The sequence below is a fragment of the Conger conger genome, chromosome 10 (genome assembly GCF_963514075.1).
Source record: "Conger conger chromosome 10, fConCon1.1, whole genome shotgun sequence".
Classification (NCBI taxonomy): Eukaryota; Metazoa; Chordata; class Actinopteri; order Anguilliformes; family Congridae; genus Conger; species Conger conger.
The window spans coordinates 47,393,332-47,420,089 of NC_083769.1; the positions used below are offsets into that span (position 1 = coordinate 47,393,332).

Genomic DNA, 26,758 nt, shown 5'->3' on the forward strand with positions numbered 1-26,758 from the left:
ATATTGGTGATTGTGTATTTCTTTGTATGCGTTATATTGCCTATGAAAACAATACCTTCTGTGAAGGCAAAATTTTATGTTGTAGCATAAGAAATGCTTCATGTAGAATAATAATTCCACATCTGGAATGTTTGTACTGCCATAAATTCCTGATAGGATTCCTGTTAAGGAAGTCTTGTTATATTTCTTATAGGATTTTAAAACTATGCTCTAAAAATGAATACTCATTACTGTATTCATAAAATGTTCAGCTGCATTGTGAGCTATCTTGTGTCTTGAAGATGTCTTCAACCTGACAGTGATGTTTTTTTCACTCGAAGAGTGATTATTATGAATAAATTCAGTGAAAATGTATCTCTTGGTTCTTTGCATCATTTATGACCCAAACTCAACCAAAAACTAATGAATGTGTCAATCAGCAAAACACAATTTCAGAGTTCACAAAGAATTAACAGGAAGAGCATCAACATTGAACAGAAATATTAATGATATTTACTGCTATATAATCTGTTCCTATTCTGCTGACATTCATTGATTCAGTCGCATCACACCCAGAGTGTGTCTGACGTTTATTTTAACATTGTGTGCCTGATTCATGAAAAACAATTACATTACATTACGCTAATGGAATTTGGCAGACGCTCTTATCCAGAGCGATGTACAGTTGATTAGACTATGCAGGAGACAATGCAGAGTTAAGGGCCTTGCTCAAGAGCCCAACGGCTGTGCGGATCTTATTGCGGCTACACCGGGATTAGAACCACCGACTTTGCGTGTCCCAGTCCTTTACTTAACCACTACACTACAATGGCAAAGCAATTACAGTGTAGTGTGATAGCTGCTTGTAATGCAGACATGAGCATAATTTTGTGTCCTCACATTGACAGACAGAAAGACAAACAGACAGTTTTATACATCGACAGGAGTTTAAATGAATCCCTGATTGTTCAAAGGTTATTTTGCCTCTTTTTTTATCACAACTGAGATAACTTTCGAGTGTTAAAACTCTCCTAATAATATTTTAGACACATGTTCAAATAACTCAAATCAGACTATGAAATTAAATAAATTAAGAAACCAAGAAACAGGATGGCAGTTAGGCACAGTGTAAAATATTCATTTGGGATATAATTACGCATTTATTTTACTGGAACTACATAATTTATTTCGGTTCCAATTCAAATCCTTGAAACTGACTGGTGTCTCTCTATGGGAAACTTGTATCTGATTCAATTTAAACTTCCGTACACGGTATGAAGCCCTTTCCCAGGACCGATGCTGTCCTCCCAAGTGGCATGCCCGGCAGTTTGTAAAACGCCAGGATTTTGACACGTGGACCGACATATTTCACACCAAGTGTTAAGGCCACCATCAAGGAAGTTGCTGGGTGTTAGGCAAAACACAGGAACCGCTTTGCTATGAAGTGGTCACGTGGATCAGGGAGCATAAACATGCTTAAATACAGGCCTACTTTAAAATGTAAATTGGTTGATGTTAACTTAATCGTGGTTACACGTTGCTGTTTAATTTAATTTGTGTGTGAATATATTGTGCCAAAACGGCGTCTAATCGAGCACGCGTGGCTCATTGGAATTAACGTGAAGAGGCACCCACAGAATAAAAGAAATCGTCCATCCAAAGAGCATTTACATTTTCACATTCGGCAGCTTAGTTTTACGAAGAAAAAAAAGGCATTGTCTATCTGAATAAACTTATTTCAATTTGAACCCTGACACAGCATTTTCGATCTCAAGAAGCAAATGTATAGGTATCCTAATTCGGATATCGAATTATAATTTTAATTAGAATTAGGGCAGACTTGCACGAAGTGATTAAAGAAACGCTGAATTAATTAACGCATTTTGTGAACGCGTGCCATTACATTTGCATTCAGCATTTTCTAACTTGTAGGACCTACAATTTGGCATGTTTATGCTTGCAAAGAATGCAGAATGAAAACGATCCTAAACAATAAAAAGATTAGGCAACTTGACACCGCGCTTTGCGCATTTCGGCGCGTGGAGCTCAAGCTCTTTGGCCTTTCCCACACTCGCATAGACGCCTGCGACAACAGAGATAACATCAATTAGCGATTCTGCCGCAGACATGTGCCCCGACGGTGGTTGTTTGGTCGTAGAAGGGGGAGAAAGCAGTGGTATTTGCCCGCCTGCTATATGTGTGACGGGCGCTGGACCTGAAGCCGACACACCTCCCCCTCAAAGCCGACCTGCTGCTGAGCGGTGCGATCAAACGCTTCCCACAGCGCGTCGCTGTAATTAGCGCGCGATCTCCTGGGACACGCTTCCCCCTTCCCCTCCGGTGAGTGTGTGGGAAAGCCCTTCGCCACTGGGACTCACACACCTGACAGTCAGCTGCTCTGTTTGCGCTTTTTATCCTGTGACGGAATTCAAAAACACCCCGCGCGCCCTAGTCAGGACACCTCTCCTGCAATAAAACATGCCGATGAATTCTAACACTTGTTATTAACGCGACTTCTGCGAGGTGGGCGCCATCGCTACGTGTGAAAATATTTCAGCCGGCACACTCTCAGCGTCTTGGCTTTTACTGGGTATTTTCAAAGCGCAACATTATTACATTACATTACAAAGCATTTAGCAGACGCTCTTATCCCGAGCGACGTACAACGAAGTGCAGATCGAACACAGGAACACGTGTGAAGAGGACCCTAGAGGACAGTACGGTTCCGACAACAGGTTGTCCTGGTTGTTGTGAAAATCATAGGATTACATATGATCACATAGGCCTCTTCTGTACATGCAAATAGGCCTAATGGTGATGCAATTGAACTGTGGCCCAGTGACACAGATCTGACATTACTGTGGGATCTAAAGCAATTGTGCAATGATTGTGCCTAAAATGCAACAAATTGTTAGGTACTGTAAACTTTGTGTACATCCTGTGATGGATTGGCAACCTGTCCTGTACTCCTGACCTTTTCCAAATGCATGCTGGGATAGGCTCCTGTGACCCTGCAAGAATAAGATGGGTCGATAATGGATGGATAGACGGATGGATGGATATGTATACCTCTTGTTTCTCCCAAAATGTTTGGATAATAAATAATAAATTCAAAAGTACCATCTGTTTGTTATTATTGTAAAATCCAAAAGTACCATCAACATTTTACCTGTATTTTACAGCTGGTACATAGAATTAAAAACACTATGTGAGCTTTATGGTTGGGAAGATAGAAGCATATCTTCAAAGACTTGTGTAGTGGGGGGTGTGGGGGGTGTGGGGGGTCAGGTCTGTTGAGTGGGGATGTGTGAGTCGGCTCCAGAGCTGGTTTCCCACACTAGCCCCCCATTCACTGCTCAATATTCTCAGCACAGGACAATGGAAGTGTGCCACAGGGAGAGGCTGGATAATTATGTTTAATGGACATTCCCGCAGGGACATCTGTGGCTCATCTATGTAGGTGTGTGTGTGTCTTTACATTAAATATTGAGAGATGGGTTGGGTTGTAGACACATGACTGTCTATATGCACATGAACACACATACACTCTCAGAAATAAAGGGACAAAAAGTGCCTAAAAAGTGACAACAAATGCTTTTCCCTGTGGGCGGTACCCTATGCATGAAATTGGCCAGCAATACGTCATGACTTTTTTTAATGTATTGCTTGGGAAACATCCTCATTTGTACCTTAAGAAAACATGACTGTACTTTCAGAGTACATTTGAGAATTTTGGTCCTTGAAGAACATGAATGTACTTGCACTGTCACCTTATTTCTGAGAGTGTACACACAGACAGAAACACACACACACAGACACACACACTTCTTATCTATATAACTGTAGTCCCCCCCCCCCCCATGTGAAATGGCTACTGTCTCATCCCCTCCCCATCTGCAGAAGCTGACTGTGGCTGGGATATTCCCAGGTAATAAAGGTCTCTGGCGGGTTGGTGTGGTTTATTGCTCAGTGTTGCTGATAGGTGGAGGACCGTCCCCCGTGGAACAGCATGCAGCCAGTTACCCATGAAATTATTGATGTTTCCCCCATTGTGTGGCAGGACGCGCCCACAGGCCTCAGAGTGTGGGAAACCTAACCCAGCTCTGGGCCCATGGCTTTGTAATGCAAATCAGCTCCTATAAATAGGAGCCAGGAGTCCCTCAGTCACATCACACTCCAGCAGCTCCCACAGAGAAACCAGCTCCTCACTCCAACCAGAATGGCACCCTGCTCCTTCAGCACTGACTACAGCAGCCTCAAGATGTCTCATAAAGTGAGTATCAGGATCAGTGCGTTTATCAAACATCTGTGTGTGGGATTAAAGCCATTTGATTCACTGGTGTTGTGCATCTAGAGCTCTCCACTAACCTGTTTTCTCTCTTTGTGTGCTAACAGCTGAGAAAGCCGGTGGTGGAAAAGATGCGCAGAGATCGAATCAACAGCAGCATCGAGCAGCTCAAGTCTCTCCTGGGCCCAGAGTTCCACAGCCAGAACTCCAGCTCCAAGCAAGAGAAAGCTGACATCCTGGAGATGACAGTTTGCTTCCTGAGACGGCAGCACCAGCACCAGTCAGCTAACAGCACATCCTGCTCTTCAGATGTCAGTGAGGGCTACTCCAGGTGTGCGCAAGAGATCGTCAGCTTCCTGTCCCACTATGTAGTGAAGACACCGTCCCAGAGAAGACTGCTGAGCCATTTCCAAAAGCTGCAGCCTTCCTCTGACAAGAGCAAGCCTCAGCTGAGCTCTCCAGCCCACAGCAGCAGCAGCAAAGAGGAGACTGCAGCCAGCAGCGCCCTCTGGAGGCCCTGGTAGAGTCCTGCAGACTGCCTCACAATCACACCAACAGAATTGAACATGTCTCTTGTACAAGGACATGGACAGCGATTCTCATGATGTAGGAAGTGTTCTTCCTCTTCTGCATGTGCAGGAGGTTTAATGCTCTGCTTTCACTAAGAGAAAGCCTGAAAAGACTTCATGACTCTTGCCAATATTTGGTGAAAATATCTTAACAATTTCTTGTCAAAGAGGAAATGTTCCTTTCATGGAAAATGTCCTTGTTTCTATAGTTATTTGATGATGACTGAACAATATTGTGTCTTTTGTTGAGACTGCATATGTGAATGAGATTAACTCTTTACCCAGACTGGGTATTATGTTATTATTGATGTTGATTGCATTGGGGGAAACATTCATCCATATAGGCAATTATACAGGCTATTCTGTTTGGTCTAGAGGTATGCATTGTACTACTGCATGTGAAAAAAAAAAATCTTCTGTGAAGGTCAAATGTCACATTGTAGCATGACAAATGCTTCATGTAAAATCAAAATTCCATATTTGGAGTTTGTGCACAGGCATAAATGCCTGTTAGAGTCCCATGAAGAAAGTTTATGGGAATATTTGGTGAAAAATGTAGAATTATTTCATGCCGAACAAGATTCAAATAGAAAACTTCCATATGTCTGGTCATTTAATGATGACTGAACAATATTGTGTCTTGTGTTGAGACTCCATATGTGAATGAGATGCACTCTTTACCCAAACTGGGTATCATCTTTAAGTGTTGATGTTATTTGCATCTGGAGAAAAATGCCTCTGTGAAGGACAGTTATAGAGGCGATTGTGTATCTATGTACGTGTTTACTGCATGTACAAAAAATACCTTCTATGAAGGCAAAATTTGATCCTGTAGCATAAGAAATTCTTTATGTTACATATGAATTCCACATCTGGAGTTTGTATAAATTCCTGATAAGATTTCTGTGAAGAAAGTTTTGTTATATTGTTCTAGAATGTTATGATATATTTTTGTTCTAGAAACTACGCTCTAAATGAATACTCATTACTGAGTGAAAATTGTTGAAGTGTTGAAACTTTACAGCCTCTCTTGTCTTTTATGAAGACGATTGTAAAATGTACAGCTCCACCGTGGGCTACCTTGTGTCTTGAAGATGTCTTCAAACTGACAGTGATGTGTTTCACTCTAAGAGTGATTATTATGAATGAATAAATTCTGTGAAAATGTATCAATTGGTTCTTTGCATCATTTACGACAGAAACTCAACAAAAAAGTAATGAAGGTGTCAATCAGCATAACAACAGTTCAGCCTTATTAATAGGTAGAGCATCAATATTGGACAGAAATAATAATAATATTTACTGCTATATCATCTGATCCTATTCTGCTTAAATGTATTTGCTTCAGGTGTATCACATCCCGAGTGTGTCTGACTGTAGCGTCACAAGTGTGTGCCTGAATCATCAAGTACAATGGCCAAGCACATACAATCAAATTAAAATGAAATATCATTTTTAGATGTGATAATTATATCACTGTATTCTTTACATTCTCACATTGATTGAGAAAGGAATACAGACAGACAGAGATATAGACAGTATGAGACAAAATCATTTAAGTAAATTCAAAATGTGAATAGAGAATTGTATACTTTGTTATAACATGTAAAATAACTTTAATATGCGAAACCATTCCTAATAATATTGTACCTAAGATGATATTTTACACTGACAATTTAGTCTTCATTCATGAATATTCATGAAAAGAAACTGCAATTAATTCAAATCAGATGACACAAATGCATATTCCAGGACAATTAAGCAAACAAAAATAACAGAATGGCAGTAAGATACAGTGTGAAATATATATTTGGAAAGTAATTAAACATTAATTTTACAGAAACAAAATTATTTTTTTAGTTCCAATTCATAAACTAAAGCCCAACTGGTGTCTCAACCACTCAAATCTGATGAATTGCAGTTAGCCACAGATTAACAGATTAATTTGGAAAGTGATTGCACACTTTTGTTTTGTGTTGAAAAGTGTATACATTTTTTGTCCCAATTTGAAAACCAGAAAGTGACTAGTGTCTCTAAATGGGAAACTTGTGTCTGTAAAGTAACATTCACACACAGCAGGTATAAAATCCAGTGTCCGTGTATCTATCTCACCTGTAATACTGCAGCTGTTGGGCTGAAATGGCTCAGGCCAGTTGGTGCTTTTGTGCTGGGCCAGCCGTAAGACCTTCTGCCCACACAATGAGGGACCCAGCCCCACAGCGACTGTGATGTGTAATAAGACACACGTCTTTTGTGCTCCATTGAGTGCAGTGAATGGAGGGAGTGTGGGAAACAGAGGAAAACTCTCTCTCAGAGCCCAACAGGGACAGAAGCTGCTGAGACCACAGACCTACAGCCAGTGAGCACAGAGTGCTGAGTGTGCAATATGGCCCAGTTACATGGCTCACATCTACTCTATATTTCATATAAAACCATCTTCTTTTGTGGAATAACGCTGGAGTCATTCTTAGAGGGCAGCTCACCTTGGATCCTGCAGTTTCTGAGAAAAAAAGACTGTTGGGATCAGTGTGGTGTGAACCAGCAAATACTGTACAGCTTGCATATATTAATTATTTTATCATATTTAAAACCTTGTCAAACTGACATTTGGATGCTGTCAAACATAAAGACAAAGATACCACAAAAAAAAAAATGCATCACTAATTTTCATAAAAGAAGGCCATTTTGGGGAAGAGATTATTTCATCACGGAAATCTTTTAAGAAATCTAGATTAATAATTGAATCTAAAATACAGTACAGATTAAAGAGAGGTTGTGACTGAGATTAGTGGTCTTTCTTTCACATCATTATCCAGTAGTTCTGACTATATTAAACAGCTCTTAGGAACTTTAATGAAACTCTGGCAGTTTATTTTCTCCTTTAGGTCTTGTGCTGATCAACACTTACAGATGGAGGGCATTCTCTCTAAATGTTTGTGTTTATCTGCCTCTTTATGAAGGAATATTTCTCTAACAAGCCTTACCCCAGGGGGCTTGTTGGATACTGTGCGGGTCATGAAAAGGAATTAGCATTTAAGTGGCACACTTCTATTGTTCAGTGAGACTTTTCTCAATGGACAGAGTGTGGGAAAGCTCAGGAGAGCAGAGTCACACTTCCAGCAGCATTAACAGCCTCAATCCCACCAGCAGCTGATGTTTGGCTGTACACAGAAGATGAAAGGAAAGCTACTCTTTAATGTGAACAAATCAGGTTTAAATCCCACTCTCAGTAGCTATGTGATTAATAGTGTATGCTCAAGTGAAATCCTACAGAATTTCACCTCATACAATACAGTATAAAAAATCAATTTTACTGCATAATATTTCACTGCATAAAAGGTATAACTGAGCCAGTCAACTTGTGTGGGAGAACCTGATGGTGATGCTGTAAGGTTGAGAGGTTCTATATGTGTCAGTCCCACTCGTGCACTTTATAAGGACGAGCGTGTCTCAGTCTCTGATCCCAACATCAGGCAGCAGAGCTGCTCTCTTTACAGGGTCAGCCCTTTCCCAGATTCACACAGTGCTCTGTGAGTCTCTCTCCATCACCCTCCCCTCCACCTGTTCCCCAGAGACGTGCTCATTGTGCCCCTGCAGTCAGCACTTCATTCAGCATGTGGCAGCTCTGCATTCCTCATTGTCCTCCTCAGCTCTGCCATTGGCTGCACACTGTGAGAACCTCCAACACACCCAGACCCACACATTCATATGGAGATTACACACTATAAATAGGAGAGAGGGGTCCAGCACATCTCAGTCCGCCTCTACACCGAGATACAACCATGGCACCTACAGTCACTGCAGCAATCAGCTACTCCAATGAGCACCTGAGACTGACTCACAAGGTAAATACAGGACATTATCATTCATGAACTCACTTTACATTGCCTAATGTTTGTGTCAATATGCAGTCATGAATGTCTTATACAAGAGTGAGATTGTTAACATTATTCCTGTTTTCCTCTTGCAGCTGAGAAAGCCAGTGGTGGAAAAGATGCGCAGAGATCGAATCAACAGCAGCATCGAGCAGCTCAAGTCTCTCCTGGGCCCAGAGTTCCACAGCCAGAACTCCAGCTCCAAGCAGGAGAAAGCTGACATCCTGGAGATGACAGTTTGCTTCCTGAGACGGCAGCACCGGCAACAGTCAGCTAACAGCACATCCTGCTCTTCAGCTGTCAGTGAGGGCTACTCCAGGTGTGCGCAAGAGATCGTCAGCTTCCTGTTCCATTATGAAGTGAAGACACCGTCCCAGAGAAGACTGCTGAGCCATTTCCAAAAGCTGCAGCCTTCCTCTGACAAGAGCAAGATCAAGTTTGCACTGCCTCAGCTGAGCTCTCCAGCCCACAACAGCAGCAGCAAAGAGGACACTGCAGCCAGCAGCGCCCTCTGGAGGCCCTGGTAGAGTCCTGCAGACTGCCTCACAATCACACCAACAGAATTCAACATGTCTGTTGTACAAGGACATGGACAGCGATTCTCAGGATGTAGGAAGTGTTCTTCCTCTTCTGCATGTGCAGGAGGTTTAATGCTCTGCTTTCACTAAGAGAAAGCCTGAAAAGTCTTCATGACTCTTGCCAATATTTGGTGAAAAGTAAATATCTCAACTATTTCTTGTCAAATAAGAAATATCCAAAACAGTTCCATGTTTTGAAAGTTATTGAATGATGACTAAACAAAATTGTTTCTTTTGCTGTGAATGACATGCACTCTTTAGCCAAACTGGGTGTCATATTTAAGTGTTGATGTTATTTGCATCTGGAGAAAAATGCCTCTGTGAAGGCAGTCATATTGGTGATTGTGTATTTCTATGTATGTGTTGTATTGCATAAGAAAGCAATACCTTCTGTGAAGGCAAATCTTGATGTTGTAGCATAAGAATTGCTTGATGTTAAATAGGAATTCCACATCTGGAATTTGTGTACTGGTATAAATTCCTGATATGATTCCTGTTAAGGAAATCTTGTTATATTTGTCATAGGATGTTAAAACTATGCTCTAAATGAATGATCTCATTACTGAGTGAGAATTGTTAAAGTGTTGAAACTTTACACCCTCTCTTGTCTTTTATAAAGATGATTGTAAAATGTTCAGCTGCAGTGTGAGCTATCTTGTGTCCTGAAGATGTCTTCAACCTGACAGTGATGTTTTTTTCACTCAAAGAGTGATTATTATGAATAAATTCAGTGAAAATGTATCTCTTGGTTCTTTGCATCATCATTTATTTCAGAGTTAACAAAGAATTAACAGGAAGAGCATCAACATTGAACAGAAATATTAATGACATTTACTGCTATATAATCTGTTCCTATTCTGCTGACATTCATTGATTCAGTTGCATCACACCCAGAGTGTGTCTGACGTTTATTTTAACATTGTGTGCCTGATTCATGAAATACAATTACATTACATTACACTATTGGCATTTGGCAGACGCTCTTATCCAGAGCGACGTACAGTTGATTAGACTACGAAGGAGACAATGCAGAGTTAAGGGCCTTGCTCAAGAGCCAAATGGCTGTGCGGATCTTTTTGCGGCTACACCAGGATTAGAACCACCGACCATGCGTGTCCCAGTCTTTTACTTTAACCACTGCACTACAATGGCAAAGCAATTACATCTGGATTACAGTGTAGTGTGATAGCTGCATGTAATGCAGATATGAGCATAATTTTGTGTCCTCACATTGACAGACAGAAAGACAAACAGACAGTTTTATACATTGACAGGAATTTTAATGAATCCCTGATTGTTCAAAGGTTATTTTGCCTTTTTTTTTTTCATCACAACTGAGATAACTTTCAAGTGTTAAAACTCTCCTAATAATATTTTAGACACATGTTCAAATAACTCAAATCAGACTATGAAATTAAATAAATAAAAAAATAAAAAAATAAAGAAACCAAGAAACAGGATGGCAGTTAGGCAAAGTGTAAAATATTCATTTGGGATATAATTACGCATTTATTTTACTGGAACTACATAATTTTTTTCGGTTCCAATTAAAATCCTTGAAACTGACTGGTGTCTCTCTATGGGAAACTTGTATCTGATTCAATTTAAACTTCCGTACACGGTATAAAGCCCTTTCCCAGGACCGATGCTGTCCTCCCAAGTGGCATGCCCGGCAGTTTGTAAAACGCCAGGATTTTGACACGTGGACCGACATATTTCACACCAAGTGTTAAGGCCACCATCAAGGAAGTTGCTGGGTGTTAGGCAAAACACAGGAACCGCTTTGCTATGAAGTGGGCACGTGGATCAGGGAGCATAAACCTGCTTAAATACAGGCCTACTTTAAAATGTAAATTGGTTGATGTAAACATAATCGTGGTTACACGTTGCTGTTTAATTTACTTTGTGTGCGAATATGTTGTGCCAAAACGTCGTCTAATCGACCACGCGTGGCTCATTGGAATTAACGTGAAGAGGCACCCACAGAATAAATGAAATCGTCCATCCAAAGAGCATTTACATTTTCACATTCGGCTGCTTAGTTCTACGAAGAAAAAAAAGGCATTGTCTATCTGAATAAAGTTATTTCAATTTGAACCCTGACACAGCATTTTCGATCTCAAGAAGCAAATGTATAGGTATCCTAATTCGGATATCGAATTATAATTTTAATTAGAATTAGGACAGACTTGCACGAAGTGATTAAAGAAACGCTGAATTAATTAACGCATTTTGTGAACGCGTGCCATTACATTTGCATTCAGCATTTTCTAACTTGTAGGACCTACAATTTGGCATGTTTACGCTTGCAAAAATAACTGGAGAATACAGAATGAAAACGATCCTAAACAATAAAAAGATTAGGCAACTTGACACCGCGCTTTGCGCATTTCGGCCCGTGGAGCTCAAGCTCTTTGGCCTTTCCCACACTCGCATAGACGCCTGCGACAACAGAGATAACATCAATTAGCGATTCTGCCGCAGACATGTGCCCCGACGGTGGTTGTTTGGTCGTAGAAGGGGGAGAAAGCAGTGGTATTTGCCCGCCTGCTATATGTGTGACGGGCGCTGGACCTGAAGCCGACACACCTCCCCCTCAAAGCCGACCTGCTGCTGAGCGGTGCGATCAAACGCTTCCCACAGCGCGTCGCTGTAATTAGCGCGCGATCTCATGGGACACGCTTCCCCCTTCCCCTCCGGTGAGTGTGTGGGAAAGCCCTTCGCCACTGGGACTCACACACCTGACAGTCAGCTGCTCTTTTTGCGCTTTTTATCCTGTGACGGAATTCAAAAACACCCCGCGCGCCCTAGTCAGGACACCTCTCCTGCAATAAAATATGCCGATTAATTCTAACACTTGTTATTAACGCAACTTCTGCGAGGTGGGCGCCATCGCTACGGGAGAAAATATTTCAGCCGGCACACTTTCTCAGCGTCTTGGCTTTTACTGGGTATTTTCAAAGCGCAACATTATTACATTACATTACAAAGCATTTAGCAGACGCTCTTATCCCGAGCGACGTACAACGAAGTGCAGATCGAACACAGGAACACGTGTGAAGAGGACCCTAGAGGACAGTACGGTTCCGACAACAGGTTGTCCTGGTAGTTGAGAAAATCATAGCATTACATATGATCACATAGGCCTCTTCTGTACATCCAAATAGGCCTAATGGTGATGCAATTGAACTGTGGCCTAGTGACACAGATCTGACATTACTGTGGGATCTAAAGCAATTGTGCAATGATTGTGCCTAAAATGCAACAAATTGTTAGGTACTGTAAACTTTGTGTACATCCTGTGATGGATTGGCAACCTGTCCTGTACTCCTGACGTTTTCCAAATGCATGCTGGGATAGGCTCCTGTGACCCTGCAAGAATGAGATGGGTCGATGATGGATGGATAGACGGATGGATGGATATGTATACCTCTTGTTTCTCCAAAAATATTTGGATAATAAATGATAAATTCAAAAGTACCGTCTGTTTGTTATTATTGTAAAATGCAACAGTACCATCAACATTTTATCTGTGTTTTGCAGCTGGTACATAGAATTAAAAACACTATGTGAGCTTTATGGTTGGGAAGATAGAAGCAAATCTTCAAAGACTTGTGTCGTGGGGGGTGGGGGGTCAGGTCTGTTGAGTGGGGATGTGTGAGTCGGCTCCAGAGCTGGTTTCCCACACTCGCCCCCCGTTCACTGCTCAATATTCTCATCACAGGACAATAGAAGTGTGCCACAGAGAGAGGCTGGATAATTGTGTTTAATGGACATTCCCGCAGGGACATCTGTGGCTCATCTACGTAGGTGTGTGTGTGTCTTTACATTGAATATTGAGAGATGGGTCGGGTTGTAGACATTCACATGACTGTCTATATGCACATGTACACACATACACTCTCAGAAATAATGGGACAAAAAGTGCCTAAAAAGGGACAACAAATGCTTGTCCCTGTTGGCGGTACCCTATGCATGAAATTGGCCAGCAATACGTAATTACTTTTTTTAATGTATTGCTTGGGAAACATCCTCATTTGTACCTTAAGAAAACATGACTGTACTTCCAGAGTACATTTGAGAATTTTGTTCCTCGAAGAACCTGAATGTACTTGCACTGTCACCTTATTTCTGAGAGTGTACACACAGACAGACACACACACACACTTCTTATCTATATAACTGTAGTCTCTCACCCCCATGTGAAATGGCTACTGTCTCATCCCCTCCCCATCTGCAGAAGCTGACTGTGGCTGGGATATTCCCAGGTAATAAAGGTCTCTGGCGGGTTGGTGTGGTTTATTGCTCAGTGTTGCTGATAGGTGGAGGACCGTCCCCCGTGGAACAGCATGCAGCCAGTTACCCATGAAATTATTGATGTTTCCCCCATTGTGTGGCAGGACGCGCCCACAGGCCTCAGAGTGTGGGAAACCTAACCCAGCTCTGGGCCCATGGCTTTGTAATGCAAATCAGCTCCTATAAATAGGAGCCAGGAGTCCCTCAGTCACATCACACTCCAGCAGCTCCCACAGAGAAACCAGCTCCTCACTCCAACCAGAATGGCACCCTGCTCCTTCAGCACTGACTACAGCAGCCTCAAGATGTCTCATAAAGTGAGTATCAGGATCAGTGTGTTTATCAAACATCTGTGTGTGGGATTAAAGCCATTTGATTCACTGTTGTTGTGCATCTAGAGCTCTCCACTAACCTGTTTTCTCTCTTTGTGTGCTAACAGCTGAGAAAGCCGGTGGTGGAAAAGATGCGCAGAGATCGAATCAACAGCAGCATCGAGCAGCTCAAGTCTCTCCTGGGCCCAGAGTTCCACAGCCAGGACTCCAGCTCCAAGCAGGAGAAAGCTGACATCCTGGAGATGACAGTTTGCTTCCTGAGACGGCAGCACCAGCACCAGTCAGCTAACAGCACATCCTGCTCTTCAGATGTCAGTGAGGGCTACTCCAGGTGTGCGCAAGAGATCGTCAGCTTCCTGTCCCGCTATGTAGTGAAGACATCGTCCCAGAGAAGACTGCTGAGCCATTTCCAAAAGCTGCAGCCTTCCTCTGACAAGAGCAAACCTCAGCTGAGCTCTCCAGCCCACAACAGCAGCAGCAAAGAGGAGACTGCAGCCAGCAGCGCCCTCTGGAGGCCCTGGTAGAGTCCTGCAGACTGCCTCACAATCACACCAACAGAATTCAACATGTCTCTTGTACAAGGACATGGACAGCGATTCTCAGGATGTAGGAAGTGTTCTTCCTCTTCTGCATGTGCAGGAGGTTTAATGCTCTGCTTTCACTAAGAGAAAGCCTGAAAAGTCTTCAGGACTCTTGCCAATATTTGGTTAAATTAAATATCTTAACTATTTCTTGTCAAAGAAGAAATGTTCCTTTCATGGAAAATGTCCTTGTTTCTACGGTCATTTAATGATGACTGAACAATATTGTGTCTTGTGTTGAGACTCCATATGTGAATGAGATGCACTCTTTACCCAAACTGGGTATCATCTTTAAGTGTTGATGTTATTTGCATCTGGAGAAAAATGCCTCTGTGAAGTTATAGAGGCGATTGTGTATCTATGTACGTGTTTTACTGCATGTACAAAAAATACCTTCTATGAAGGCAAAATTTGATCCTGTAGCATAAGAAATTCTTTATGTTACATATGAATTCCACATCTGGAGTTTGTATAAATTCCTGATAAGATTTCTGTGAAGAAAGTTTTGCTATATTGTTCTAGAATGTTATGATATAATTTTTTTCTAGAAACTACGCTCTAAATGAATACTCATTACTGAGTGAAAATTGTTGAAGTGTTGAAACTTTACAGCCTCTCTTGTCTTTTATAAAGATGATTGTAAAATGTACAGCTCCACCGTGGGCTACCTTGTGTCTTGAAGATGTCTTCAAACTGACAGTGATGTGTTTCACTCTAAGAGTGATTATTATGAATGAATAAATTCAGTGAAAATGTATCAATTGGTTCTTTGCATCATTTACGACAGAAACTCAACAAAAAAGTAATGAAGGTGTCAATCAGCATAACAACAGTTCAGCCTTATTAATAGGTAGAGCATCAACATTGGACAGAAATAATAATAATATTTGCTGCTATATCATCTGATCCTATTCTGCTTAAATGTATTTGCTTCAGGTGTATCACATCCCGAGTGTGTCTGACTGTAGCATCACAAGTGTGTGCCTGAATCCTCAAGTACAATGGCCAAGTACATACAATCAAATTAAAATGAGTCAGTGAGGGCTACTCCAGGTGTGCACAAGAGATTGTCAGCTTCCTGTCCCGCTATGAAGTGAAGACATCGTCCCAGAGAAGACTGCTAAGCCATTTCCAAAAGCTGCAGCCTTCCTCTGACAAGAGCAAGATTGAGTTTGCACTGCCTCAGCTGAGCTCTCCAGCCCACAACAGCAGCAGCAAAGAGGAGACTGCAGCCAGCAGCGCCCTCTGGAGGCCCTGGTAGAGTCCTGCAGACTGCCTCACAATCACACCAACAGAATTCAACATGTCTGTTGTACAAGGACATGGACAGCGATTCTCAGGATGTAGGAAGTGTTCTTCCTCTCCTGCATGTGCAGGAGTTATAATGCTCTGCTTTCAGAAAGAGAAAGTGTGAAAAGTCTTCATGAATCTTTCCAATATTTGGTGAAATGTAAATATTTTAACTATTTCTTGTCATATGAGAAATCTTTGTTTACTAGAATACTTCCTTGTTTTCATCATTCTTTACTGATGATTATAAATATTTTGTCATTTGCTGAGACTTCATCTTTGAATTAGATGAACCCTTTTCCCAAACTTGGTGTTGCCTTAGAATATTGATTTTGATTGCATCTGAGTTACACTGCTTCTCTAAAGGCATTTGAAGGCTATTGTGTCTCTAAGAATGCGTTCTATTGCATGTGAAAAAAGATCTTTTATGAACGTAAAATTTGATGTTGTAGCTTATACATGCTTTCTGGAGGATAATTATTCCACATCTGGAAATTGAGTACTGGCATCGATGCCTGTTAATCTCTTCATTGAGGACATTTTGCTGAATTAATGTTTTAGGATTTTAAAACTGCTCTAAAAATGAATACTCATTACTGAGTGAATATTGTTAATAAGTGTTGACACTTTCCACTCTTGTCTTTTATAAAGATGATTGTAAAATGTACAGCTCCACTGTGAGCTACCTTGTGTCTTGAAGATGTCTTCAAACTGGCAGTTTCACTCTAAGAGTGATTTCTATGACTGAATAAATTAAATGCAAAATGTATCTCTTGCTTCTTTGCCTCATTTATTCATACACAAACTCAATGAAACAGAAGTGCAGGTGCTACTCAGCACAATGAAGGTTAAACATTTAGGAAAAGACACATGTGCAGATAATTTCTATGAGATTACAAACATTAATATTCTAGGAAAATTAGGACATCTGAAAAGTGCATGGCAGTTAGCCACAGTGTTAAATAGAAATTATTTTCTGCATACCACTGCTCTAATCTGTGGTTATTTGTGCTACTGTCACCTTCCTGTCAGCTTTGACCAGTCTGGCCCTTCTCCTCTGACCTGTCTCATTAAAAATGTGTTCTTGCCTGCAGACCTGCTGCTTACTGGATGTTTTTGGACCATTCTCTGCAAACTCTAGAGACTGTTGTGTGTGAATATCCCAGGAGATCAGCGGTTTCTGACATATTCAAACCTCCCTGTCTGGCACCCACAAGCATTCCATGGTCAAAGTCACTCAGATCACTTAGATTTCTTCCCCATTCTGACATTTGGTCTGAAAAACAGCTGAACCTTCTCGACCATGTCTGCATGCTTTTATGCATGCTGCCACATGATTGGCTGATTAAATATTTGCATTACAAGCTTGTGGACAGGTCTACTTCATAAAGTGCTCACCTAAAGTGCTCACTGAGTGTATTTTGAAAGTAAGTACACAATTGTTTTGCTGAAACTGCATTCATTTTAATTTGAAAACTTGAAACCCACTGGTGTCTGTAAATGGGAAACTTAAATTTACTAATTTATTGTTTCCACAAATAACATTGACACACAGCAGGTATAAAATCCAGTGCCTCACCTGTAACACTGCAGCTGTTGGGCTGAAATGTCTCAGGCCAGTTGGTGCTTTTGTGCTGGGCCAGCCATAAGACCTTCGGCCCACACAATGAGGGACCCAGCCCCACAACGACTGTGATGTGTAATAAGACACACGTCTTTTGTGCTCCATTGAGTGCAGTGAATGGAGGGAGTGTGGGAAACAGAAGAAAACTCTCTCTCAGAGCCCAACAGGGACAGAAGCTGCTGAGACCACAGACCTACAGCCAGTGAGCAATATGACAACTGAATGTGCAAAATGCGGAATTACATGGTTTACGTTTACTTTATATATTTTATATAAAGCCATCTTGTGAGTAAGAACAACTGACAAAATCTTGGAGAGAACCTCACCTTGGATCCTGTAGTATAGGGGAACTATAAATACAATTTCACATTTATGGAACCAGATTATAATTTATTGATTACTTGGCGTTAGTTACCCAGCTTCAGTTAGTTTAAGTAAAAGAAAACATGGCTTGTTTTTTTCATTTTTTATTTTGGAGCCGCTTTGAATAAATTCAAATTACTGATTTGTGTATTGCTTTTTAATCCTCTGAGCACAAAATTGAAAAGATGGCTGCTGGATGCCAGGATTTCTAGACATAACATAAACGTAAATGCAGATTCCTGCTTTGAAAAGGTTTGATAATGGAAGAAAAATACATTGTTCAGTTCTTGTTAAATTATCCAAGCTTTTTAATTTTCAAAAGTAACTACTCAACTTTGTTCACTCGTTGGAACACATGAAGGCCAGGAATGCAGGGAAACGCTTATTTATTTATTGACTATTTATTTTTATTTTTTAGTTAATTGTAATGTTATGATTAGTATTTTCATTTAGAAAAGTTCGGTATGAATTTATCTTTACAGTATGTCTGCTCTTCTGCACAGCTGTTCAAGAAGGAAAAAACAAAACAAAATAAACGTCATTACGTTAAAAAATACGTCAATACGTTCCGTGTGGTTACTACTTCAACTTACGAGTTCAACTCGCCAACAGGCAGTGAGTTTATTCAAGATGGCGGGTTGTGAGCGAATTGGCAGGGACAGCATGGATAAAAGCATTACCCTCCCACCTGATGAGATATTTCGAAACTTGGAGAATGCCAAGAGGTTCGCAATAGATATAGGTACAAACACATAAGTACCAGTATTCGTTTTTTATTTCATGTTTTATGATATGTGTTTTCATAATTGTATTGGAATTGTTGGGTCATCCAGAGGAAAAGCTAGTCTAGGTTAGCTGATGTTTGCTAGCTAACCAGATATGTATGAGAGAACTAGACTAAGTTAGCTAGCACTAACGATGTTAAGATCGCAAGCTTGTCATCGCAAACATGGCACTTTGTTTAGTTTCACGAGTTGGTTTCGCCCTGCACACCCAAGCATATTTGCAAGCGTATTTGCTCTGCAGTATTATAAAATACTTTGCATTTTTTTGTCCCACGCAGCTGCAAATAGCACCTAGCTAGCTAGCTAGCTTGTGTAACGTTAAGCAAAGTTGGCTAAATGTTCTGGCAAGATAGATTTGATTCTGCACGATAGAGCAGAGGTAAAACACGTGTGCATTATTCCAGCTTGTTCGCAGGCTAACGACATTGCTGTTATTACATAGCTTGTTGCATGGGTGTGCTTTGCACGCTAGCTTCTGCCTATTTGCGTTATCTACTTGTGTCAGGTGTCAGTGTCGTTTTTGTTTTATTAGAGCTAACATTAAGTACCTAGCTAACAATCTATCTTGCTAACTTGACTGACATGGAAATTATTTAATATGTCGCTGTCCTTGGCTAGGAAAGCCCTTCGCAAACTGACTCCCGACGTTTACGCGTATAATTCGTGTAACGTTATGAAACGGTCCAGGTGACATTATGCTACAAAACCTTTTACGCAAACTGCTAGCTAGCTAATGTCCGACAACATGTAACATTGGGTAATTCCGATTTTAGTAGCACCCCTAGCTGTCTTTAACAAGTTGGCAACCTAGCAAACATAACTTATATTTACAATGTTGCAGAAAAGACAAGTTTACACGCTCGTCACACGTCACATTGTCATTGGCTTTGCTACTATTCCTCACAGGAGAGAACTTCACGATTAAAGTTACAGCAGCTGACAGTCCATGCAAAGTTCACCTGTGTCTATTTTAAAACTGCTTAGTTAGCTCGGTAGCTTAGCAAAACTAATAATATTTATGGGTTCAGCTATGCTACTACTACTACTATCACCACCACTGCTGCTGCTGCTGCTAATAATAATAATTGATCTCTTGACTATATAAGTCCGGTCAATTTAATTTTTTTGTGAGGTGGTAGATATATTGTTGTAAGAGGTTTGAGTCCAATATTACTGGAAGGGAATAATAAATAAAAAGGAGACTAAAAATATCTGCGAACAAACCCCTGCTTATTTTTAAATTTGTTCTCACTGAAACCCACAGCACTGTACCGCAGAACGTCCAACTGAGAGTTTTAAATTAAGTAGCCTTTTCTTTCACTTGCCATTTTCTGTTTATGCAGCATTGCATCTGGTGAAGTCATGATTTAGCCTGCTGACTTTTTATTTTATTTTTTTATCTCTCCTTTTTTTGACAGGAGGTTCTTTAACAAAGCTTGCCTATTATTCTACTGTTCAGCACAAAGTAGCCAAAGTCCGGTCATTTGACCACTCCGTAAAGGTAGGACATTCTGGATTTTGCCTTTAGTTCAGTTCCGAGGGTGACAATATTGCTTGCTGTTACATAAACTGTTCAATCCAGTGATTGAGTGATGAAACATTGATGTTTGAGTGTAAATCAACGATGCACAACAGGAACATAAATGTGCACCTTAGACTTTGATGTTTTATGTTTGCTAATACTAAATTTACGTAGACCAACATCACTTTTCTCGACCACAGCATGCTGCTTTGAACCTATAAATATTGGGTAGCGCTTGACCTAATTTACTTGCCCCTACTTCTAATTTTGACGACATTCTTTCTAATCTGGAATGGCCAGACACACATCATCGTGGCAGTATTTGGCAGAGCAATTGGTATATGAACTTGCTTCTTATCTGCTTAGCTGTGGAAACTTGCAAATTAATGCTCCAGCTAATCTCCCCCTGCTTTAGTGCAGATAGTAGGGAAACCACAAGGCCAAACGCAAAACCTTGTGGACCTGCATTTGACTGTCTAGGCTAGAGCAGTGATTCTTAACCTTATTGGAGGTACTGAACCCTGGAAGCTTCATCAGTGCATTCACCGAACCCTTCGTAATTGGAAAAATAAAATATGATTTCTTCAAAACATAGGTATATATTTTATTGGAAAATAAAATATATACCTATGCTTTTATCGAACCCAGGTTAAGAACCACTGGGCTAGACGCTAGAGGAAAACCATTTAATCAGTCATGGGAGTTGGTCTCATGAGTGAAGTTTGCACAATGAAAGGAAACCAGCTGGATTGTTTTCAGTTCATAATAGCTTCATGTTCGGGGGCCTAATTCTGTCCAGTGTAGAAACGGCCTTTCTCAGAGGTCACCTCTATCTATATAATTTAGTACTACGACCTGGTAGAAAGCCTGTCATTTTTACCGATCTCATGAGATGTCAGGTAATATTTAATGTGCCACCACTTTTACATTAAAAAAAGGGCCTGTTTAAGGTTCATTTGGTGTAGATGAATTTTTTTGTGGAAGTGTCTTATTCCAGAGCAGTCATTTTAGTGCATTCCGATAACAAGGGTTCAAGGATTACATTCGCAAGGATTGCATATGACCGAGAACAAGGGAGCAAGGATCGCATTCAGAGCAGGTTGTTTTGCAGGTGTTGTGGTGGTTTTGCAGCAGTAGGCACTTTGTGGTTACAGAACATTGACAGGAAGCTAACTTGCAGCCTTGGGCTGTCTGTCAAATGCTCAGAGGACAACAAAAAAAACAATACGGGGGTAATAAAATAGTGTTAGGACAGCAGTGTCCACCAATCATGTTGGTTGGTTACAATGTCAGTAGCGATTGGTGGATACTATCAAAGCCCTGAATGCTCGGGTAGCCACAACGTTTCCACCAATCCCCATCAGCATTGTTCTTCTTTTTATTACCAAGCTACTCTCTGATTGGTTGAGCTCTGCTCTGGTTTCTAGTATGTCTGTCCTATCGTTACTTCGTCTTTCTTCCACAAAAAATACAGGAAGATGCAACAACAGAATCTCTGCCTGTTTCTCGCTCAGCTTCCAGTAGCAGTTGAGTAGGTCCATGCGTTATTGTAATTTGCATCGAAAAAAATCGATGCCATCTGCCTGCAAAGCACATAAAATGCGAAATGTCCGAGGGCCCTAGTCCTTATCTTATCTTTCCTTAACTCTTAGCTCTTGACGCTATACTTCCCTCCAGGCTCTATCAGCGCACTCTGGTGATGGGTATGCACTTTGCACTTTGTTGTACCTCGCTCTGGGTAAGCCCGTTGGCCAAATGGCCATTAATGTAATGTAATGTCCTCATTGACCAGATTTGTTGGTTCATAGAAAATGCCCCACCGTCTCCCCCCCCCCCTCTCGGTTACTAAGCCCTTTAGCCCGGCTGAATTGACCTCTTAAGTGGCAGGCTGAGAGGCGACAGGCAGACAGAGAGGAGAGGCTTAGCTAGGACAGCCACTGTGCTCTGTGCTGTTATTTCAGGCCTGATCCCCCCGGGATTATCTCTTTCCTGGGATAGCCGTTTTTTTCCCCACCATGTGATCATGTGACCGACTGCGCTCTCCTGTGATAGGCCCACCCACCTAGGCTACATTGTATTGGACATTAGCGGGCTTGACTGGCTGCGAGCATTTCTCTGTGGCTGAACTCATTAAAGGCAAGCTGGAATATAGACGTTGGAGCAACAGTTTTCCATCCGTTTGCTGGAAAACGATTTTAATTTAGATTTTCACCAGTGGGGCCTGTATGTAGATCAAATGTCTGTCAATGTTCTGTTCCTCTCCGATCGATATCCTTTTCACACAGTGGCACACATCCTCATGTAGTCAAGTAGACTACCCACCCTTCATATATTAAGTTTCACTTGTCTATTAATTCCGTTTCAGTTTTTCTTTCACGTAAAAATGTTCAACCAGGTCATGCATGAGTAAAATGACTGTAGAAATGCCATTTGACAATACCAGACTCGCACCAGATAATTTTGTTATTTCAGTAATTTACACCAGGCACGTAATTTAGTGAAGCACAGGGCCACCTTCTGTACACGCACCGCCATGGCTGAGAGTGTGTCGGCTCTCCTTCTCTGTCGCTAGGAAACGGAGGACGACCCTCTGTACGAGATCTCGGTCCAGGAGGAGATCATCGCCCGACTCCACTTTATCAAGTTCGAGAACGCCTACATCGAGACCTGCCTGGACTTCATCAAGGACCACCTGGTCAACACGGAAACCAAGGTGATCAAGGCCACAGGCGGCGGCGCGCACAAGTTCAAGGACCTGATCGAGAAGAAGCTGAAGCTCAAGTGAGTGACACCGGACCTGCTTTCAGGATGGCGAACGTTAGCAAGCGCTAGTGTATGTTAGCAAGCGCTAGTGTATGTTAGCAAGCGCTAGTGTATGTTAGCGAGCGCTAGAGTATGTTAGCGAGCGCTAGCGTATGTTGGCAAATGTTAGCGTATGTTAGCGTACCTTAGCGTATGTTAGCAAACGTTAGCGTACGTTAGCGAGCATTAGCATACATTATTGAACGTTGGCGTACGTTTGTGAATGTTTGGGAATGTTCGCCAACCTATTCAAACTTTGTTTTCTGTTCGGTAGGGACATTAGTTAATGTTAGCTAGCAGTTTGAAAAGGTAGTGCGTGGCAAACAAAAATGGCTGCCAGCCGAGAGAACAAAAGTTGGCAATCATTTGGCTGTTCTAATGCACTTGAATCAATGTAACATTTGTTCTTTCCATTAAATTTTTTTTTATCCCAGCTAAGCAGCGAGCTGGCAGCGTTTGACCTAAGTCGCATCCATTTGTAATATAAAGGCGTGGCCTTTGGAATGTTTATTTGAATTGAATTATATATATAAAAATATAAATAAGGCCCAGGGTCTATATTGTTGTAATGTATGATGTCATACATAAGTATCAATTACTTATAAAAATAAAGAAATTCTCAAGAAAGCCATTAAGTTCTGTTTTCAACCAACTTTGTTTGTTGCTGAGTCATGCAATGTTATCCATAGAAAGCTCGATTAAGCGTGTTATAAATAAAATTAGGTGACGAGAGCGGTATACCGAGATGGCTGACGTGCACGATGATCGACAGGCCAGCCCGCTGGCGGCCAGACTTGCGTCATGATTGACGGACCTTTTCCCCCTCTCGTTCGTCCCCCGGCAGAGTGGACAAGGAGGACGAGATGACGTGCCTGATCAAGGGCTGCAACTTCGTGCTGCGGAACATCCCGCACGAGGCCTTCGTCTACGTGCGGCACGCCGACTCCGAGTACCGCTTCCAGAACACGCACCCCGACATCTTCCCCTACCTGCTCGTCAACATCGGCTCCGGGGTGTCCATCGTCAAGGTCAGGTCCGCCTGGGGGCGGAACGCTGGGTCGTCATCGGGTGTTCCAGGGGGCTGAGCTTTCTGTGAGCCGTGCTACGAACGGTTCGATTTAAATAATATATATATATGTTATTTTATTTTTTGGAAATGTAGGTTGAATCGGAGGACAAATTTGAACGGATCGGCGGAAGCTCGATAGGAGGCGGAACGTTCTGGGGGCTGGGAGCTCTGCTCACCCAAACCAAAGTGAGTTTATCCGTCTGTTCAGCCCCTACACGTTTCAGTACGTTACGTTGTTGCTCATCTCTATGCATTGAAAAACAGAAGGACCATAAACTGTGAATTGAGCAATAACTTCATTTATTTAAATAACTGAATTGCTATTTTAAAAAGATATGTTTTTTTTTATAGATGATTTCCTCACGAAATTCACTTGATAAATGGCTATATATTACATTACATTACGTGGCATTTAGCAGACGCTCTTATCCAGAGCGACGTACAACAATGTGCAAAGTGCATATAATTTGCCTACAACCTTTGCCTTTTCCTTTTCCACTGCCTTGCCATTTTTTATGATTTAATATTTTATGAGGGTAAGCTAACCTCCATTACAGGGAGATGGTTAATGGCTGATGATTTTAGTCCTGACATGGCAGTTTCTGTGTAAACACTGTGGATATTTAGGATACCATGCGTGCGGCTATGCTCAGGACAACATTTAAAATGCTGACCGTGTTCATGTGGGAACTAAACTGTTCAGGCCTGTCTATTTGATCATCATAATTACATTTCATAATGTTTTGGAAATATTACTCTCATATTAACTACCAAAAATGTATCTCAGTAATTCAGTTATTACACATAACTGTTATCTTTATTTGACTTGTTTGATTTATATGTTGAAGTAATCTGAATAATATCCTGTTTTGTGATACTGCGAACTGCAAATGACTATGACTGCTATCACTAGATTTAATTACTGCAAACATGAATGACAGTGTAATCTCTGTTGTCATAGGGCAGTGGCTGAGTATGTGTTGATCTACAGACTACGCAGTGAATAGCAACCCACGCTTTCCTCTGTTGCAGAGGTTTGATGAACTCCTCCAGCTGGCCTCCAGGGGGCAGCACACCAGCGTGGACATGCTGGTCAAAGACATCTACGGCGGCTCTTACGCCTCCCTGGGTCTGACGGGGGACCTCATCGCCAGCAGCTTCGGGAAGTCCGCCACGGCAGACAACGGTGAGGACCACAGACCTGCAGTTATATCCAGCGTTTAATAGATTCTTTTATTTTACTTTGTTCTCACTCTGTCGCTGGGGAAACAGGCTGACCATGCGGGAGAATCCTAATCCAGTTTTATGTTACATTACATTATTGGCTTTTTGGCAGACGCTCTTATCCAGAGCGACGTACAGACTAGACAAGGTGCACCTATGATTTACTATGCTTTTTGCACGAGTCGGAGCTCCCCACAAATATTTGAACCTGTGAAAATGGCCACAGTTGGAGTTTCACCTTCAGAATTATTTATGACTGCTTTAGGGCTGTTATCTTGGTTTGCCAAAGAAACAGGTTTTCGTGTAGCTACAGTCTTTTGACTGCAAGCTCGGTGTGCCCAGGCATTATGCTACACTTGTGTCCTTGTGGTGCACCTGAGATCCATGTCATTCAGGTGCACCTCCAAGGCAATGATTGCCCCTTTTTACTCATTCCTTGTATTATGGTTTGACTGTGGGATAAAATGCACTTGCTGTGTTCCATTACATTAGTTATTTATCTGACGCTTTTATTCCAATGCGACAGTTGATTAGACTAAGCAGGGGCCAATCACCCCTGGAGCAATGTGGGGTTAAGGGCCTTGTTCAAGGGCCCACAGCAGCACTGATCTTACTGTGGCTACTCTGTACCACCACTTGTACCTCCAACTTTCCATGTCGTAGTCCAGCCCCTTAGCCACTAGGCCACAGGCTGTCTCCCATATGTTGAAAGGACTGTTGAATCGGAAAATGGTAAATGGTTGGCATTTATATAGCGCCTTCATCCAAAGCGCTGTGCAATGGATGCCTCTCATTCACCCATTCATACACACACACACACTCACACACACACAATTGATGCTTCTCATTCACCCATTCATACGCACACTCGCACACCAACGGCGATCGGCTGCCGTGCCAAGGCACCGACCAAGCTGCGCTAAGCAGCTACGGTTAGCGGAAAGAGCCGGAGAGTTCCTGCTGTAACCCGCCCGCTCTCCCGGTCTTGTTCCCCTGCCGGTCTCAGAGTCCTCCAAAGAGGACATGGCCAAGAGCCTCCTGCACATGATCAGCAACGACATCGGCCAGCTGGCCTGCCTGTACGCGCGGCTGCACAACCTCAGCCGGGTCTACTTCGGGGGGTTCTTCATCCGCGGACACCCGGTCACCATGCACACCATCACCTACAGCATCAACTTCTTCACCAAGGTAACGCGTCGGCGGCCGTTTCGCGGTCACACTCATCACCATGGTAACGTGCCTGCGGCCATTTTACAATAACGCTCGCTCAATTACACTCATCACCATGGTAACGCGCCTGCGGCCATTTTACAATAACACTCACTCAATAACACTCATTACCAAGGTAACGCGTCTGCACCATCACCTACAGCATCAGCTTCTTCACCTAGGTGACGTGTCTGCGGCCATTTTACAATCACACTCATTTTGTTATGTGGCTGACGCTTTTATCCAAAGCAACTTTACAGTTGATCTGACTAATCAGGGACCAATCCCCCTCCCTCCTGGAGAAATGCGTGATTAAGGGCCTTGCTCAAGGGCCCGACGGCTGTGCGGATGTTATTGTGGCCACACTGGGCC

The 26,758-nt window shown here is 42.0% G+C and overlaps 4 protein-coding genes across 6 annotated transcripts in view; all 4 read left to right on the forward strand.

The window, feature by feature from the left end:
- The first annotated feature begins 4,198 nt into the window (after positions 1-4,198).
- Positions 4,199-4,791, forward strand: LOC133139583 (transcription factor HES-5-like). Its single transcript, XM_061259156.1, has 2 exons — positions 4,199-4,252; positions 4,375-4,791. The coding sequence occupies exons 1-2, from the start codon at positions 4,199-4,201 to the stop codon at positions 4,789-4,791; spliced, it is 471 nt and encodes a 156-aa protein (XP_061115140.1).
- Positions 4,792-8,618: 3,827 nt separating this feature from the next.
- On the forward strand, positions 8,619-9,238 carry LOC133139310 (transcription factor HES-5-like). Its single transcript, XM_061258760.1, has 2 exons — positions 8,619-8,681; positions 8,807-9,238. The coding sequence occupies exons 1-2, from the start codon at positions 8,619-8,621 to the stop codon at positions 9,236-9,238; spliced, it is 495 nt and encodes a 164-aa protein (XP_061114744.1).
- Positions 9,239-13,817: 4,579 nt separating this feature from the next.
- Positions 13,818-14,441, forward strand: LOC133139322 (transcription factor HES-5-like). The gene is made up of 2 exons (XM_061258777.1): positions 13,818-13,902; positions 14,025-14,441. Exons 1-2 carry the CDS (start codon positions 13,849-13,851, stop codon positions 14,439-14,441), a joined length of 471 nt encoding a protein of 156 aa, XP_061114761.1. The 5' UTR covers positions 13,818-13,848.
- Positions 14,442-18,394: 3,953 nt separating this feature from the next.
- The window catches only part of pank4 (pantothenate kinase 4 (inactive)), a 26,159-nt gene continuing 17,795 nt past the window's right edge, over positions 18,395-26,758 (forward strand). Inside the window, exons 1-7 of one of the 3 annotated variants that reach the window (XM_061258319.1) lie at positions 18,397-18,517; positions 19,979-20,061; positions 22,655-22,863; positions 23,729-23,912; positions 24,047-24,139; positions 24,986-25,139; positions 26,184-26,365. In XM_061258319.1, the coding sequence (XP_061114303.1) occupies positions 18,406-18,517; positions 19,979-20,061; positions 22,655-22,863; positions 23,729-23,912; positions 24,047-24,139; positions 24,986-25,139; positions 26,184-26,365 (1,017 nt within the window). In that variant the 5' untranslated portion in view covers positions 18,397-18,405. Of the gene's footprint in view, positions 18,518-19,978; positions 20,062-22,654; positions 22,864-23,728; positions 23,913-24,046; positions 24,140-24,985; positions 25,140-26,183; positions 26,366-26,758 lie in introns of all 3 variants that reach the window. The other 2 variants (XM_061258320.1, XM_061258321.1) reach the window with 2 other exon arrangements.